Below are 17,952 nucleotides of genomic sequence, written 5' to 3' on the forward strand. Positions count from 1 at the left end.
TGATTTCTTTCTTTTCAGGCAACGAGTTCTGGTACCTATAATTTACTTAGGTCCGTATCTGGATAATCCCTTTCCTGGTTTCATCTCTTCTTTATTTAAATTCTTCCAATTTCTCATCTTCAAACAAGCAGATTTTAAACCAAGTTTTCTTGCCCCATCTGGGTTGACCCTGGATGCGAGCGAGAACCAATGAGAAACTCAGGCATGTGAGTGGCCACCAAGTAACCATAACAATCAGGAATGAAGAGTTCGGAAAATGTCACAGAAGACAACACAGAACAGACGAACAGAAGAACCATGGACTGACAACATACATTATACTACCCTGTGATGAGTCCATTTTTTATGGATCGTGTAAGGAGTCAAATAAGTCATGAAATGTCAAAATTTTAAAATTCTGCTTCTTACTATTTCAATTTCTGGTAATAGTGAGGGCAATGAAAAAGGTGCAAGTTACTTCCCGAAAATATAATAAACATAAATGTGATAATTAGCTCAGAATAAGATTTTTCCGGCTGTAACTAAATAATATTTATGCCTCCAAGCAAATACTACATATGCCGGTTATAGTGTGCCTAACTGAAAAGTGAGAGGAGTGCATAATGATTGGCTTAGGCAGAGACAGAGGTTAACAAAGAGGATATTCAATAGGATATATCAATTATTCTTAGAGTGGATCTGGGAAAAAAATCAATTATATCAAATGAGTAAATTCTTTCATAACAAAAGGGTAACATAACTAGTGTAGTGAGAAAAATCTTCATCAGCACATACAGGGGTCACGTGGACAGGGGCATTTGGCAATGCCTGGTTACTGTAATTGCTGGCAATCATAATTTCTTCCTTTGAGTAACATCCTGTAGTGGGGCATTGTGATTCTCATAAACTATTATGCCTGTGTTTGGTTTGCTTACAAGTTAGGAATCACGTGTGCGCTGTTTATTTATTTAAGAAGCATCCAAATTAAATTAACAAGCATTGCCCACTCTATCACCTGATCAACTACAACTCTCGAATATAAATTATATAACATGCAGTCAAATTGATGAATGAATTGGAGGCTGCCACGGGAGAAAATTTTGCAGCTGTGATTCAAAATGGCTAGGGAAATGTACTGCCCATTCATCATACCATGGTCTATCATTGATCTAGACCTCACATCATGTGGTTCTCACCATTGATCACCCATCCTGTAAAAAATCAATTTTATCCGAATCATCCATTCAATGGTTGGAAGCCCATTTGGATCCTACTACAAACAGTCTAATCACTGATCTAGACCATCCATCATATGGTCACACCCTTGAATGCCCATCACTATCAAAAAAATAATTTTTTGTTGGATGATCTTAATCGTCTAGTCAATGGTTAGGAAAATGAACAGCGATATAGATCATATCACAAATGGTCTGATCATTGACCTAGACTATCCATCATGTGGGTCCCGCCCTTGATTGCACATCCCTCTCAAAAAATCACTTTGGATGATCCTAACCATCCATTCAATGCCTGGAGAAATGGATGGTCCACGTTGATCATACTACAAATGGTCTTATCATTGATCTAGGCATTCGTCATGTGGGTACCTGATGCATTGCAGGTGGACCTAACTTATATGGAGGGCTAGGATTGATTAGGGCAGCCGACACCATGGGTCACACATATGTCTAGCACTTGTACAGTTTGAATTCAAATTTGGCGGGAATCCTAAGGATATTTTGAACATTTTCTTGTTGGTGGTTGGTAGTTAGGTGTTGGTTTAGTTGGAATCTTGGGTAACTAATAAAAGATTGCCAAAGGCAAGATTTATGGAATCCTTAATGGGTATTGGAGTGAAATTCCATTAGCTTTCCAAAACTGAAAGTGCCCATTTTTTAGTGTTGCAATCACTGGTGGGCATTTAAATTGCCGGGATTTTTTATGCCCATCATCCTCCAAGCACTGGATTTGTGAGGGTAGCAGGTATTAGAATACCCAGGCATTCGAATTACCACAATCCAAACAACCCACGATGACCAGTACTAGAAGTAACAACCACAACAACAAATGACAGTAACAACAGGAAAACAATGGCTATAATAAACTACCTTCACTGCACATAAATTCCTATTTTTCTTTATTAAATTCAGGCCTAAAGGGAACTATTTGAAAGAACCTCAGAACATTGTATGAGCACTAAATGGTTTCGGTTATTGTAACTGTGCATGGACACAAGAGAATACATCACCACAAAACACTGAATGGGGGCATCATCACACTCAATTGATTAGAGTTTCACACTCAAATGAAGAATCAAGGCATTCACAAACATAATAGATCACAGGGTATTTGTATATTGACAGTTTGTGCTCATTGGTAGCATAAAAAGGGCATCAATCATCAAAAATATATCTCGAGGGAAGGTCAGAAGCATACCATGGTTCATTGCATAGGTTATATTGTATGGTGACTTCACGTACAAATTTCTGCTGCAGCAATGCGTTCTGAGGAACAAAAGCCATCAAGTTTTTCATTTAAAAAAATAAAAATAAAAATAAAAATTCTTTTGCATGATAAAAGAAAGAAACTAGATTGGCAACAGAGGAAAACTCTGGAAGACAGCAATTAAAAAGTCTGACTTCCTTTTTTCTATAAAAGAAGTGCAAGATAATTCATATTCAAATTTTCAAATCTATGGATGAAGTTCTAGTCCATGTAGATGGAATAGTTGCCAACCCTTGGTACTTCTAGATAAAAATATAGTACTGCAACATATGTGGACAAATTATAGTTCAAAGAAGAAAAGTAAAGACAGTTAAACAAAATAGATTTGCATGCAACTCACTAACCAGCTTGAAAAGTGACAAAATTGAAGGGACGTGCACAAAATCATTGTACCACCATTCTTATCTGATTTACGCTATTATTGTTAAGGTCCATAAATTTATTCCCCCACTACTATATTAGTCTCAAAGTAGCATCATATGAACAGGGAAGCATAGACCTTTCCTGATGCAGGACAATTAACCGCTTGCTCTAAAAGCTCGAACTGATAGAACATGGCGAATCAATCCCTTTATCTCATAGCCCAAGCCCCACAACCTAGGGTTAAGACCTCAGCCGAAACCCCCTTGTGGGCCCCACTTCACATGGGTTCCACTTCACACGAGCCACCTACCTTACACAGGCCACCCACCCCGAGTGTGCCCCTGTATCCCACAGGCCACCCCACTCGAGCCCAGTGTGAAAATGCCCCTGCATTATTTCCGATTCAAACTCAATTTTCTTTTCTTTTTCTTTTTTCCTTTTACTTCCAATGCCATCCGCATTTCAATTGAAGAACATGGCTATTCAAAATCTGGGGATATATCCAAGGAAGTGGCTCAAATCTTTTTGAATGGGATGAAATTCAAGGTTGGGGATGGTGAAATTTCTTCAAAGATCTATAGATGGGTGATTATACTCTAGCCGAGAGATTCCCTCAGCTTCCTACCTACCTCAAAGAATGGCAGAATGTGCTTGTTGAAGAGGTTGTTAAATAAAAACTCTTGTTAAAGAGGGCTATGAGTAAATGGGGAAGAAGATTTTGTGGACAACTCAATTCCAAAGAAAACAATAAGATCTTGAGATCAAATTGGTGATTGAACTACCATATTTCTTTAACAGGGTGATCTTCCATCCAGATGATGTGGCTAAATGAGTGTGAGTGCCATGCTCTTGTTACATGAATGGCTTTTTCTTTTTTCTTTTTTTTAAAAGGGTAGCTTAAAATTGTATTAAAAAACAAAGAAAAACCAAAATATAGAAAAGGGAAAAAGAAAACATAAAAGGGATGATGAGGAATCATCCGGCTATACAAAGAAGAAAGCACCCGGCTTTCCTACAACATCTCCAGTGGGTGACCCTTGAATACATCGTTACTCTTGGCTATTCCATAACCATCCACCTAGCCTTGTGAAAAACCTGCTCTGGACACAGACTTGTCATTAAAAATCCTATCATTCTACTATAGGCAAGTTGTTAAAAGGACAAGAATAAGACCAAGGTGTCATATAGTCTTTTCATTCCTACCCAACTGAGCAAAATGCTACATGGAAAGGTCTCCAACTTTTTGAGGCATCACCCAGCTAGTCCCCAAGAGATTTTTTTTTAAAAAAAAATACTTACATAAAAATTCTTCCAAATCATTTGGTGAATTCACAATGGATGATCGTCGATAGTGGTAGTTGTACCAATGTGGTCTCCACTAGCACTTTATCTCGTTTGGGTTTGAAACCTGAATCGCACCCTCAGCCCTATAGAGTGTCATGGGTGGATGCATCTTCCATGTCTGTTACCCAGTGATGTCTCGTGCCTGTTAACTTTGGATCCTATTCAGATTCGTTGTGGTGTGACATTTTAACTATGGATGTTGAACACATCATTTTGGTACAGCCTTGGTTATTTGACTGTGATGTGATGATATACGGCCACTCGAATGTGTGTTCATTCATGAATCAAGGCAAGATGATCACTAGTTCCTCTCCCACCAAAAAGCAATGCGGAAAAGAAAGTTGAGGGGAAATCAAGTAACCCAAGGGATACGAGGAAATCCCAACCTAAGTCTCTCCTTGTTATCAACACCAAGGAGTTTGAGAGAGAGACTACGGTGGATTCAATTGTGTATGCCTTAGTAGTTAGAGAAGTTACACTCGATGTTAGTGTAGAGGGACCCTCTAAGGTGAAGTCGATTATGGATGAGTTTCACGATGTATTTCTAGAGGACTTACCAGATGAGCTTCCACCTATGAGGGACATCCAGCATGCCATTGATCTTATCCCTAGGTTGACTCTACTAAACCTTCCTCATTATCGAATGAACCCTACGAAGCATGCAGAGTTGAAGATGCAAGTAGATGAGCTCCTCAAAAAAGGTTTCATTTTTGGAGAGTTTGAGTCTGTGTACCGTGCTAGTGCTTCTCACGCCTAAGAAAGATGGCGTGTGGCGCATGTGTGTGTACAGTAGAGCCATTAACAAAATCACGTCCAAGTACCAGTTTTCCATACCGCGTCTGGATGATATGTTAGACATGATGGCAAGTGCCACCATCTTTTCGAAGATTGACCTCAAGAGTGGGTATCACCAAATACATATACGCCTAGGAGATTAGTGAAAGACAGCCTTCAAGACGAATGATGGGCTATACGAGTGGCTAGTCATGCCCTTTGGCTTGACTAACGTCCCGAGCACATTTATGAGAGTGATGACCCAGGCGTTGAGACCTTTTTATGGGTAAATTCATTGTGGTGTATTTTGATGACATTCTTATATATAGCATATCAAAGGAATAACATCTCCACCATCTGAGGTAAGTTTGTGGGGTTCTCAAAACTGAAAAGTTGTACACCAACCTTAAGAAGTACACATTCATGTCAAAGAGTGTTATCTTCTTAGGGTTCATCGTATCATCTGAGGACACGAGAGCAAACCATAAGAAAGTCAGGGTCCTAGTTGAATCGCTTGAATTGTGCAATATTCACGAGGTGCGAAGCTTTCATGGCTTAGCAACTTTTTATGGGCAGTTCATCAGAGGATTTAGCTCCATCATGGCTCCCATTATGGATTACATCAAGAAAGGGGAGTTTGTATGGACTAAAGCTGCCTCTAAAGCATTTAAGGATATTAAGGGCAAGATGAGCGAAGCCCCCGTCATGCGCCTTCCAGACTTTTCCAAAGTCTTTGAGGTTGCGTGTGATGCATCTGGGGTAGGTATAGGTGGAGTGCTCAGTCAGGAAGGACACCCCATTGCTTATTTTAGTGAGAAGTTGAATAAGGCAAAGCAACGGTCTTCCACATATGACAAAGAGTTTTATGCGGTCGTACAATCCTTGTGCCATTGGCGACATTATTTATTACCGCAAGAATTTGTCTTGTTCTCTGACCACGAGGCCTTGCGTTACCTCAGTTCTCAAAAGAAACTAAACCCTAGGAATGCTAAATGGGTCTAATTTCTTCAGGAATATTCTTTCGTTCTCAAACATAAGGCTGGGGTCAAGAACAAACCTGTCGATGTCCTTAGTCGTCGTGTGCCGCTACTCTAAAGTATGAGAGTAGAAGTGATTGGGTTTGATCGACTAAGAGAAGAGTATCCTACGTGCTCAAACTTTAGTGATTTGCATGTGTCACTACGAGATGATCAATCGACCGACGGTCGCGGATTTGTCATCATGAATGAGTTCTTATTTAAAGGTGACAGACTCCGCATTCCCCGTACCTCCCTCTGTGATTTCTTAGTTTAAGAACTTCATGCAGGAGGGGTAGCCGGTCATTTGGGGAGGGACAAGACCATTGCCCTTGTGGAGGATAGATTTTATTGGCCAAGTCTCAAACGAGATGTAACCAAGATTGTTGGGCAGTGCAGGACTTGTCAATTGGCAAAGCAGAGAAAGCAAAATACAGAATTGTATACGCCTTTGCTAGTGCCTCATGCTCCATGGCAGGACATTAGTATGGATTTCTTATTGGGCTTACCGAAAACTATCAAGAAACACGATTCCGTATTCATGGTTGTGGATCGTTTTTCCAAAGCGGCCCATTTCATTCCGTGCTCGAAAACGTCAGATGCCTCCAATGTGACTAAGCTTTTCTTTAGGGAGGTGGTGTGTTTACATGGTCTAACTAAGACCATAGTGTCTGATTGATATGTATACTTTATGAGCTATTTTTAGAAGATACTATGGCACATGATGGCGACAGGGCTTCAATTTTCATCTACCTATCACCCTTAAACAGACGATCAGACTGAGGTTGTCAATAGGAGTCTTGGAAACTTGCTTAGATGCCTTGTGGGTTATCACGTCCGAACTTGGGATATTGTTTTGCCTATAGTCGAGTTAGCATATAATAGTTCCATTAATAGGTCTATAGGCATGAGTCCATTTGAGGTTGTGCATGGCTACAAACCTAGGAAACCTGTAGATCTCATACCTATATTTGTGTCCCATAGGTCATCTGAGTCAGGACATGAGTTAGCATGTTACATAAATGAATTGCATAGTGAGATCATGAAGCGAATTAACACAAGTAATGAAAAATGCAAAGCACTTGCTAATTCTCATCGCAGGTTTCGTGAATTTGAAGTAGGAGATTGTGTCATGGTTCGTATGAGGCCTAAGCAGTTTTCACATGGGGCCGTTAAAAAGTTGCAAGCGCGTAGTGTAGGACCATACAAAATACTGCAGAAATTGAGTCCTAATGCGTATGTAGTTGACCTTCCACCTACCATAGGAATTAGCTCTACTTTTAATGTGGAAGATCTAGTACGACACAAGTGTACTACTACATTGCCCTTGTGGAGGCTAGATTTTATTGGACAAGTCTCAAACGAGATGTAACCAAGATTGTTGGGCAGTGCAGGACTTGTCAACTGGCAAAGCAGAGAAAGCAAAATACAGGATTGTATACACCTTTGCTAGTACCTCATGCTCCATGGTAGGACATTAATATGGATTTCTTATTGGGCTTACCGAAAACTTCCAAGAAACACGATTCCGTATTCGTGGTTGTGGATCGTTTTTCCAAAGCGGCCCATTTCATTCCGTGCTCGAAAACGTCAGATGCCTCCAATGTGACTAAGCTTTTCTTTAGGGAGGTGGTGTGTTTACATGGTCTACCTAAGACCATAGTGTCTGATTGTGATGTACGCTTTATGAGCTATTTTTAGAAGATACTATGGCACATGATGGCGACAAGGCTTCAATTTTCATCTATCTATCACCCTTAAACAGACGATCAGACTGAGGTTGTCAATAGGAGTCTTGGAAACTTGCTTAGATGCCTTGTGGGTGATCACGTCCGAACTAGGGATATTGTTTTGCCTATAGTCGAGTTAGCATATAATAGTTCCATTAATAGGTCTATAGGCATGAGTCCATTTGAGGTTGTGCATGGCTACAAACCTAGGAAACTTGTAGATCTCATACCTATATGTGTCCCATAGGTCATCTGAGTCAGGACATTAGTTAGCATGTTACATACATGAATTGCATAGTGAGATCATGAAGTGAATTAACGCAAGTAATGAAAAATGCAAAGCATTTGCTAATTCTCATCGCAGGTTTCATGAATTTCAAGTAGGAGATTATGTCATGGTTCGTATGAGGCCTAAGCGGTTTTCACATGAGGCCGTTAAAAAGTTGCAAGCGCGTAGTGTAGGACCATACAAAATATTGCAGAAATTGAGTCCTAATGCGTATATAGGTAACCTTCCACCTACCATGGGAATTAGCTCTACTTTTAATGTGGAAGATCTAGTACGACACAAGTGTACTACTACTTTTCCTTCTGATCCATTCTCAGGCCCTTCCACAGACCATGACCTAGTCCCAACCCCTACTTGACCAATCATCCCAACCTTTGCCACCCTTACTCTCCTTGCCTGCTCGAAGTGAACAAGTTGAAGACATACTGGATGCACAAGCGGTTTCCACTCGCCATGGGGGATTTCAAAAATTCCTCGTCAGGTGGAAGCACGAGCCAATTTTAGCTAGTACTTGGATTACAGAAGACAAGCTACAACATTTGGATCTAGATATCTTGGAGCGCTACAGAAGTTTTAGTCCGCCAGAGGCGAACTCTTCTCAGCCGAGGAGAGTTGATGATGACATCACTTCACGTACACCTTTGTGTACGTATCAGAGGAGGCGGGCTGCACCGATTTCCCTGTGGCTAGGCAAGTACACTTAATCATGTTGAAGACCCCATATGCATGTGCGAGCATTTGGAAGACCGCACACTGGGAAGATGTACATGCGCTGCTTTAAGGAGTGATCTAGACAGTCGGATTCAAGGGACGTGACGATCGGGCCGTTAGATCGCATGAATCACATTATTGGGCCATTGATCGTGGATCATCTTCATCAATTTTTAGACTTTATTATGTATTAGGATTTACTTTATAATTACTTTATGTTTGGACACCTTATGATTGATTTTAGTTGATTTTTCTTTAGACTATGGTCATCTTCATCAAATTTCACAAGACGGTTGAAATTGTAATTTTGAAAGTTATTAAAGCTATAAAAAGAGCGCCGAGGGGGGGGGGGTACTTTATTGTTTTCTGACATTCTTTATTAGATTATATATATATATATATATATATATATATATATATAGAGAGAGAGAGAGAGAGAGAGAGAGAGAGAGAGCTCCTTGCTTCTTCTTCCATCTTCATGTGATTTGGAAGGGAGATTGGTGCGAAGCTAATCTTCATCAACCGAGGTGCGAGGCTTCAATTTATCCTCACATTCTCATCCCTTCATCAACCATCGAGGTATTCTTCAAGTTCTTTGATCTTCTCCATCTCAAACCTTCACCGTTCTTCCAATCCGTATTCCTTCCACACTTATTGACGAACCAAGCCCTAAAGACCCAAACCCTCACAACCTAGCCCACATGTGTGACCGTACCGCCACACGTGTGAACCCATCGAGTTGGTCGTACAACCACACTCTTGTCCCTTTGGCTTTCCATTAACCTTGAATCAAAACCATGTTCTCTCTTTCCCAAACCCTAACCCGAAACCTAGAAATCCCTATTTTTCCTATTTCCCCAATTTTCCTAAACCCTAATTTCACCCTAGGTAGTATTAGATCTTCTCTTTTGAAATAGATTTTACCCTATGCTAATTGGATGTCCCTACATCTATTAGATCCTAGTTTCCTTTATTTAATGATCTTGTATAACGATGCTTGGTAACCTAGGCTAGGATTGTGCATGATCTTCTCTTGGGATTTTGATATTTGAGATGATAATAGTAAGTTTTGTGTTTTTTGTTACTTACTTTAATTTTGCTACTTGATCTCACACAATATTTGAGTTCATGCATCGGTCCTACATCACACTTCCTCTATTTGACTTCTTAGCCCAACTTCTTCAATGCATGTGCCACTCTTCCAAGGGTGTCTTTGCCGGGTTTCACGCCCAATTACTCAGTGTCTGCAAATGTCTTTAAAATCTTCTCTGGCATGTGATGATGGTAATGCAAGGAGATAATTTGAGAGAACGCTAGCTTTGAGATAGAATGTGTGTGTGTTTCCAAGATTGTATTTCAAATGGCATATAGCTGTCCCAAAACTGCAAACATTGTGCGTGTGTGATCATTCGAGAGAAAGCTGCTTCGAGACTGAGTGTGTATGCGTTTACAAAATCATATATTCCAAATGGCATATAGCTATCTTGAAACTGCAAAAACTGTGTGCATGTGTGCGCGTGCTTGCGTGTGTGGAAGTAGGACATACAACAAAAGAATAGCATGGTGAGAAAGCCATTTTTCAGTTAATACTCAAAGCAGAACAAATCACTCATGCGTCAGAAAACACTATACAAATTTCAGCGAAATAGCAATGCCAGAAACATCAACATCCCCAATGCATGAGCAATGCTTAATAACAATAGCACCTTAAAGACATAATTAGGAATTTACTCATTAAAAACATTACTCTGAAATTTAAACAACAAGCTTGCCGATGGTTCAGAAAGAATCATTGCAAGTCCCAGCACATGGGGAGAAATGAGCAAACAAAATACCGGATGTTAATCAACCAAATAGCATCACCACATCAATTGACAAGATTAGCTTGAGAAGATTCCTTTGGACTCTATACACAAAGTCTCCAACGGGGAAGTTGATTTCTCAACTAAAACTAGTGTGCTCCTCCATCTATATATTATTTATTTGCTCAGCTAAAACAAGAGTGCTCCTCCATCTATATATAATTTATTTTTATTTTTATACACATAAGGCAGGGCATCCTTCTAGCTTGATTTCTTTATTCTACGCAGAACCTGAGGGAAAATGCTTAGCCAACATCATGGTTCAAAAGCCAATCAGACCGTAAAGAAAATGTTATACCAATCATGAAAGGAAAAAAGAAAACTTATTTATACGCAAGAAAGATGCTTGAGAATAGTACATTGGCACAAGTATGACAAAATCATCTATGGACAAAAAAGATCCTAATGTCTCTAAAATCAGAAAAGAGCAAACTGAGAGTAGAAACAAACAGCAAAGAAAATCTGTAAGAAAGTACCGTAGCAGCAGCTCTTGTAGTTATTGTGCGTTCAACAGGCACTGGAGCTAGAGTGGGCTCCACTGCTGATGTATGTGCAAGACAAGGCTCGAGATCAATAGTGCCACCTCCTTTCTGCAGTAAAGAATCAGGTTAGCCAGAAGCAGTTGATGGTGAGTTGCCGAAAAGGAGGGTCTGCCTTCATAATCCAGTCAATTTCAAGCATACAGTACTGAGAAATATGGCTTGAAATTGATATACGTTCCTTAAGAGAACCAAGATGCAATAATTCAGATAAAGTAAACAGGGAACAGTCTCTAATTGAAAATGCTTATGAACTGGTATCCCATACAATTTAGTTCTCAGACATTTCAAAATAAATGTCACCTAAAGAATAAGAAACAAAAGAAATGTCAATCACCTTCACCATGCAGCACCGTTCAACACGATAACTACAGCCAATTGCAGCTCCCCAAGCACGGGAACGGACATTATTTCTCAATGTTGAAGTGTAGCCTACACAAACATAATGCTCAGGTTCAGCATTGATATAATACAATTGGTAATACAAAATTACTGATGAGGACATCCGAGCACCTTTTAGAGTTTATCAGAGAATGAGGAGAGTTGCCCCAGTTTCTTTATGGCTAAGTGATCACTACATGGAGCCCAGTGTGCCCAATTCAAGTTCCTAGCCACGTTGATGACCCCACATGCATGATCGTGCATCTTCTGCATCTTTGAAGACCCCACACTAGGAAGATGCATGTGGGCTGCTTAGTTGAAAGTATTGGACTGTTAGATCGATTGGATACGTCTATCAGACCGTTGGATTTCGTACGATGGGCCATCTTGTCTGTTGGACCGTTTTGATCGTTGGGTCGTCTTGATCGTGAACTTATATTAGACACTAGTTTTACATATTTTGTTTAGTTAGTTTGATTATTTTGTTTTATTTTATGATTTAATTGATATTAGGGGTATTTTGAACATTTTATAGTATTAAGGGTGTTTCTGTGCCCCAAATAGAGCATATAAGGCTTGGACGTGTGAAGCCTAGGGCATTATTGGCTATTGAATGAAATTTTCTTCTTGCTTTGTTTTGGAGAAAAATTCCTCCTATGATTGGATTTTGGTGTGAAGTCATAGAGTGATTCCAAATATCTTTCTTTTATTCTCTTTCCAAGTAATCTTATTTTTTGCTTTCTTCTCTTCTTATCTTTTTTTTTTTCCCAACCAAAGACTGTCACCACCATCACCCTAGCCCTTCCAAACCTAACCCAAACCATCAGCCTAGCTGTCCGGACCACTCCCAAGTCGTCACTCCACCCAACCGTACGGGCAACCAGCCTGTCCATACACCCGTCACACACCCACACACACCCCAATGGGTACTCGAACCCACAACCTCTGGTTGAAACTCATGTGAGTCTACCATTGAGCCATGAGTAAGGACCTGAGGCTTAAAAAGAAACATTATATAGCAATTAACTAGTCTCGAAGCGCACTATTAATCCAAAAGGAAAGGTAGAGAACTACCAGACTCGAGAATGGACAATGAGGCAAACAAACTTCAATTATCAAGTCCAATATAAGAACATGCTTCACCTAACTTCAAAACATTGGGAATGGACCGGATAAAATATACAGTGTAAAGACTGACTTACAATCTTGTGGTGATAGCACTCGAATGATCGCACGCAACTCATGGATGGCAGGCAGAGGCGGGGATGCCGTTGGGCGGCAATAGCCAGTGTGCATGAGAACTGACAAATAAGATCCACATCAGAAAATGATTACTCATTTCATGAGGGGAGGCAGTGGATTGAGTTGTATGACGTAAAAACATCATCGCATAGTTTTATAGAGAATTACACACCAGCAACAAGATCTGAATCATTTGTATATATATTCGTTCCCCACAGCTGGCCGCCTCTGACCTGCACAGAAACCACCTAAGTAACCTTCAGAATGTATAGAATGATATGATATTGATTCGTAAAACAAAAAGAAGCAGATTATACAGTTGAACCAGACGCAAATGTCAGTCAGAACCCCAGACTGATGCAACACATACAGAACCAATTCAATTCAATATATGTATACACACACCAATCAAATCCAGGACAGAATGTAACATTTGTAAGCAGGATATCTCCCCTTCGAATTTTAAGAGCAATTACATTAGGAATAGCATTGGATATCTAGCAGTTGGCAACTGCCATAACACAAAAGGTCGGGAGTAATCTCAATTTCCAAAATATCAAAACATAAACAGAAAAGAAAAGGTGAATGAGAAAATTAATCAGCCCAGTGCAGTTCCTAAACATTAGTGACACTTGGCTATCCAAAATGGGGTCGCAAGATTCTCTAGTCCTGGAATTCCAAATGTTGAACAAAGGACTCCCTCATTCTATAGAATATTACATATTTATTTGAAATAATAAACAACTTATCTAAATATTCTTCAAGATGTTCCCAAACATTTTAACATGTGAGTTGCTAGTAACGAGTAACAAGTAGACTAGGCATAATCCTGCAAGGTATAATATATAACCTTACAGTGACGAGATATAATAGATATTAGGGGATAAAGAGAAAAGATTTTTCAAAAAGTCATTTTTATTGTGCTGATGGGTTTCAGAAAAATGATGCTGCATCCCCCCACTGGAATCATGGGTATAGGGAATCCTACTTTCTGGTCAACCTTTTTGGACATATATTTCATTCTCACTTGTCAGCACTAGTCTGCAATGGAATTATAGATTTGAGTATGGTCAAGTAGCAAGCAGATGCAGTTCCAACCAAGCAATTATTAAAAGTTCAGGTAAGTTCCCTCCTAATTTCACCTACACATGGACAACTATGAAATTTGACAAGCAAAAACAAGTGAAAGAATAGTGCATAGGGTGAATACAAAAAGAAAATTATGACAGTCATTTCAACTGTGGAACTATGAATCCAAAAGTTCTGAGGAAACAGAATTTGTTTTTTACACTCACTTGACGATTTGTGGCAGTAACATATTCAGCAGGTATCCTGATTTCCAAAGTTGGACCATTGTGAGAGCTGTAACCATTTTTGTTATCTTCAGATGCTTCAAATTCCTTCCACAATTTTATCAGCTCCTGCATGCATTCACCCGCCTTATAAACAACAGTGGAGACTTCAGGTTTTCCTACAAATAGAAAAAGACCAGATTCAAAAGGCATTAAAAAAAATTGCGACTAAAAGTCTAAAAACCAAAGATAAAACAACCATATCCAAAGATCATTCTTCTTTTCAGTCATTAAGCACCAGACCATCTCGTTTTAATAATTTAAAAGGTTAAAAAATGCTTGTGTTCTTCCATAACCTAAAATATAGATCAAATTCTTTTTTCCTGATCACCGCCATAAATTCCGTTAATCATCATCATAGACTTTTCCCAGCTATTTGGGGTCGGTTTAATGGTCATAATTGCAGGGGCAAAAGTTCAACAACTGGCTGCCTACCTCACATCCAGTGTTTGCAGTATTGATACTATCGGCCGATATCATCGATATCGCACTCCAGGGATACGAAACACCCTGGAGTGTAACTGGAAAACAAAAAACCCTGAGTATCACTCGAAATATCGCACCATATCGCAATGTGTCATCATGTATTGACGATATCTCGTGATATCGCGAGATATCACAACTTTTCCCTTTACAAAATTTCTTAGTATTGACAATACCAGTTGATATCGACAGAGATTTTTTCATATATTCCGGAAATGGCTAGGGAACTTCCAAAACCCCCCGAAATCCGATTTTTTCACATTTCTCTTCAGTTTTCTCTCTTCTAACCTGTTTGTGGGTGGATTTTGGTCCATCTATTCCTTGGATTCAAGAGAAAAACCTACATTTGAAATTAGAATCAAGATTTTCTTGCACTTGGGGTTGTTTCTCAAAAGGTGAGTTATTTTGCATTTTGATCCTTTAAAAAAAAATAAAAAATTAAATAAAAAATTAAATCATATAAAATCAATGTGAAATCATAAGAATTCGTTGATTCTTCATGTTTTGTATGGAAAATCAAGGATTTCAACCTTCGATTTCGAGATTTGAGGGTAGGTGGCCCAATTTGGGAAATATTTCCCAATTTCTCCCAAATTGCTTGTGATCTTACACTCCAAACACAAAGTCAAACATGTATGGGGCATGATCTACTGATTTATGTTGTTTTGTGAAATTTTGGAAAAAAATATTATTTTTATTAAAAATTAATATATATATATATATATATTATATGTAAAAGCAAAATTTCACTCCTAGAAGCAGTCAATTGAGTCCAATTTCAAAGTATTTAGGAGTGTTTGATAAAATGATCATCACATACTAATTTCGAAATTTGAGTGTAGGTCTGATTTGGGGGAAATTGGGGATAATTCGAAATTTCCAAAATTTCTCTCAAATTCGTTGCAATCTTACACTTCAAACATGAAATCAAACATGTATGAGGCATGATCTACTAGTTCATGTATTTTTTTTTTTTATATTTTTCGGAATTAAATAATATTTTTAATTAAAAATTAATACATGTTATGAATTCACTTTAGGATGGGATAATTTGAAAGTTTCCAAATTCTACTTCTTTTGTTTTTGCGTTTTCATAAATGTCTTCATAGTTCATACATTTATAAATGTTATGAATTCACTTTGAATATAGTTGCATTGGTTCAGTCACACAGCACATAGCTTAGAACCCTATACGAAGGAAACCTATTATGTGAACATTTTTTGTAAGATGTTATGATTTAAAAGTGTGTATTAAGGTCATTTTTTAACAATTCTTAAAGTTTCATTGAAAAATTCAACCAATTTCCTATTTTTTCTTCATGTTTCCCAAAAAGTGTGATCGTTACCTGATACAAACGATGTATTTTGTCGATAACCGATACGTATATGTATCCCAAGGGTATGATACATAACGAGATACCGAAACTGCAAACATTGCTCATATCAACTGACGCAGGACCACTAACCACTTACTCTAAAAGCTCGAACTAATAGAGCATGGCGAATCAATCCATTTATCTCATAGCCTAGGCCCCACATCCCATGGGTTAGGTCCTTGGCCGAACCCCCCTCGTGGGTCCCACATCACATGGGTTCCGCATCACACGAGCCACCCACCCCGAGTATGCCCCCGCATCCCACAGGCCACCCCACTCGAGCCCAATGTGAAAATGCCCCTGCATCATCAACCCTCCTTTCCTAAGGTCAAGGTCCACGTGGCGCATCGCCACACCATATATTCTTTTTAGCAATGGAAGCGAAAGACTGAGGAATATGAACTCATTAAACAAGCACATCATCTAAGCAGCCAACCAATGCCCACATATTGGCGAACAGGGCCATTTGGAGCACCGACTAGTGGCGAGTCCTTGTTAAGCCAACAAATCCACCATGGCATGTCTCTCCAATTAAACATGTGACAGAGATCACAATAAGCCTCTTGGGTTTCACCAGAATCTAGACAGACCTCAATAGGGTTTTACCTCAAACTTCTGTAAAGGATAAGACTAAAATATCTCCCTCCAATAGAACAAGAGGATTGAAGCCATAGTGTTGAATTTTCCTCAATTGTGACCTTCTACAGATTCCATACTGCATAAAAATCCAGCAAACCAAGTTCTTCTAGCAAATGAATATATCTACCAAGTTATAACTAAGATTCTCTAAGCTTGGTTTAAAGTTCATTCTGCAATAGTGACAAGTGCTTTGGACAGGTAGCATACCACAACTAGCATATCCATTCCCACCATAGGACTCTCCAGCATTTCCAGGCATTCTTGACCAAAGCATCTCTAAAAATCACTCAAGCCCAGTGTCAATGCCTCTTCTTCTTAGTGTTTTTCTTCTTTCTAATCTATCTCAAAATTTTGAACGTCACAACTCGCACAAGCTTTTGATTGCTCAAAACTACTATTAGAGTTTGTTCGAGGGAGTTTACAGGTCCACCCCCAGTGGAGAGACCATATTCCTAGTACTTCACCCAAAAATAGAGAATTGGTGACCAAGAGAATGAAACTTTACTTTCATAACTCAATGCTGGAGTTCAAATGGATAAAATATCAATCCACGTGGAATCTGTTAACAGGTGTGATTCAGCATGATGTAGCAAAAGTTGGTTAGCACAAATTACCAAACAATGAAAAACCCTAAGGGCCTGCTTGGTTTTCCAATTACAACAATAAATGATTGTAAATGGGTAGTGATTGTTGACATGGCAAAGTTCTGTGGGCCCCACCATGAAGTATGTGTTATATCCAATGTTCGAAATATTTGTATCTCGCAATGTATCACACTCTTGGTATACAGATACATATCGGTTATCGCATGGGATATATTGTTTGTATCGCATAATTTATCGCACTTTTAGGGAAACATGGGGAAACATTGGGAAAATAGTTGAATTTTTCAATAAAACTTCAAGGATTGTTAAAAAAAGACCTTAATACACACTCTTAAATCATAAAATCTTAAAAAAAGGTGCACATAATAGGTTTCCTTTATAAACAGTCCTAAACTATGTGTTGTCTGACTAAATTAATGCAACTATATTCAAATTGAATGCATAGCATTTATAAATACATCAAGACATGTATGAAAACACAACCAATTCCTTCTTGCCAACTCATTTTAGGGCATGGGACCACAAATAAAGCAAATCCAATTCTCAAGTGGACCACACCACAAGAAACAATGGGCATGATGGACGTTTAATCCCCACTGTTTCATGTCGTGTGGCCTACTTGAGCTTTGGATCTTCCTGATTTTTGGGCTCATGCCCTAATATGCTTTGGAAAAATGGATGGATAGAGTGAATTTCTCACAAACATCATAGTGGGCCCCACCATGAGCCCCACAGGACCGTCCGTCTCTAGCTAGGTCCTGG

General features: G+C 39.1%; 1 protein-coding gene across 1 annotated transcript in view; it reads right to left on the reverse strand.

Moving 5' to 3' along the window:
* Positions 1 to 17,952, reverse strand: part of LOC131236776 (uncharacterized) — a 40,221-nt gene that overhangs the window by 7,387 nt on the left and 14,882 nt on the right. The window contains exons 4-9 of the mRNA XM_058234207.1: positions 14,031 to 14,206; positions 12,908 to 12,968; positions 12,696 to 12,794; positions 11,450 to 11,544; positions 11,050 to 11,163; positions 2,416 to 2,483 (exon numbers count right to left, since the gene is read on the reverse strand). Of these exons, the coding sequence (XP_058090190.1) occupies positions 2,416 to 2,483; positions 11,050 to 11,163; positions 11,450 to 11,544; positions 12,696 to 12,794; positions 12,908 to 12,968; positions 14,031 to 14,206 (613 nt within the window). The remainder of the gene's footprint in view (positions 1 to 2,415; positions 2,484 to 11,049; positions 11,164 to 11,449; positions 11,545 to 12,695; positions 12,795 to 12,907; positions 12,969 to 14,030; positions 14,207 to 17,952) is intronic.

The sequence above is a fragment of the Magnolia sinica genome, chromosome 2 (assembly GCF_029962835.1).
Source record: "Magnolia sinica isolate HGM2019 chromosome 2, MsV1, whole genome shotgun sequence".
Classification (NCBI taxonomy): Eukaryota; Viridiplantae; Streptophyta; class Magnoliopsida; order Magnoliales; family Magnoliaceae; genus Magnolia; species Magnolia sinica.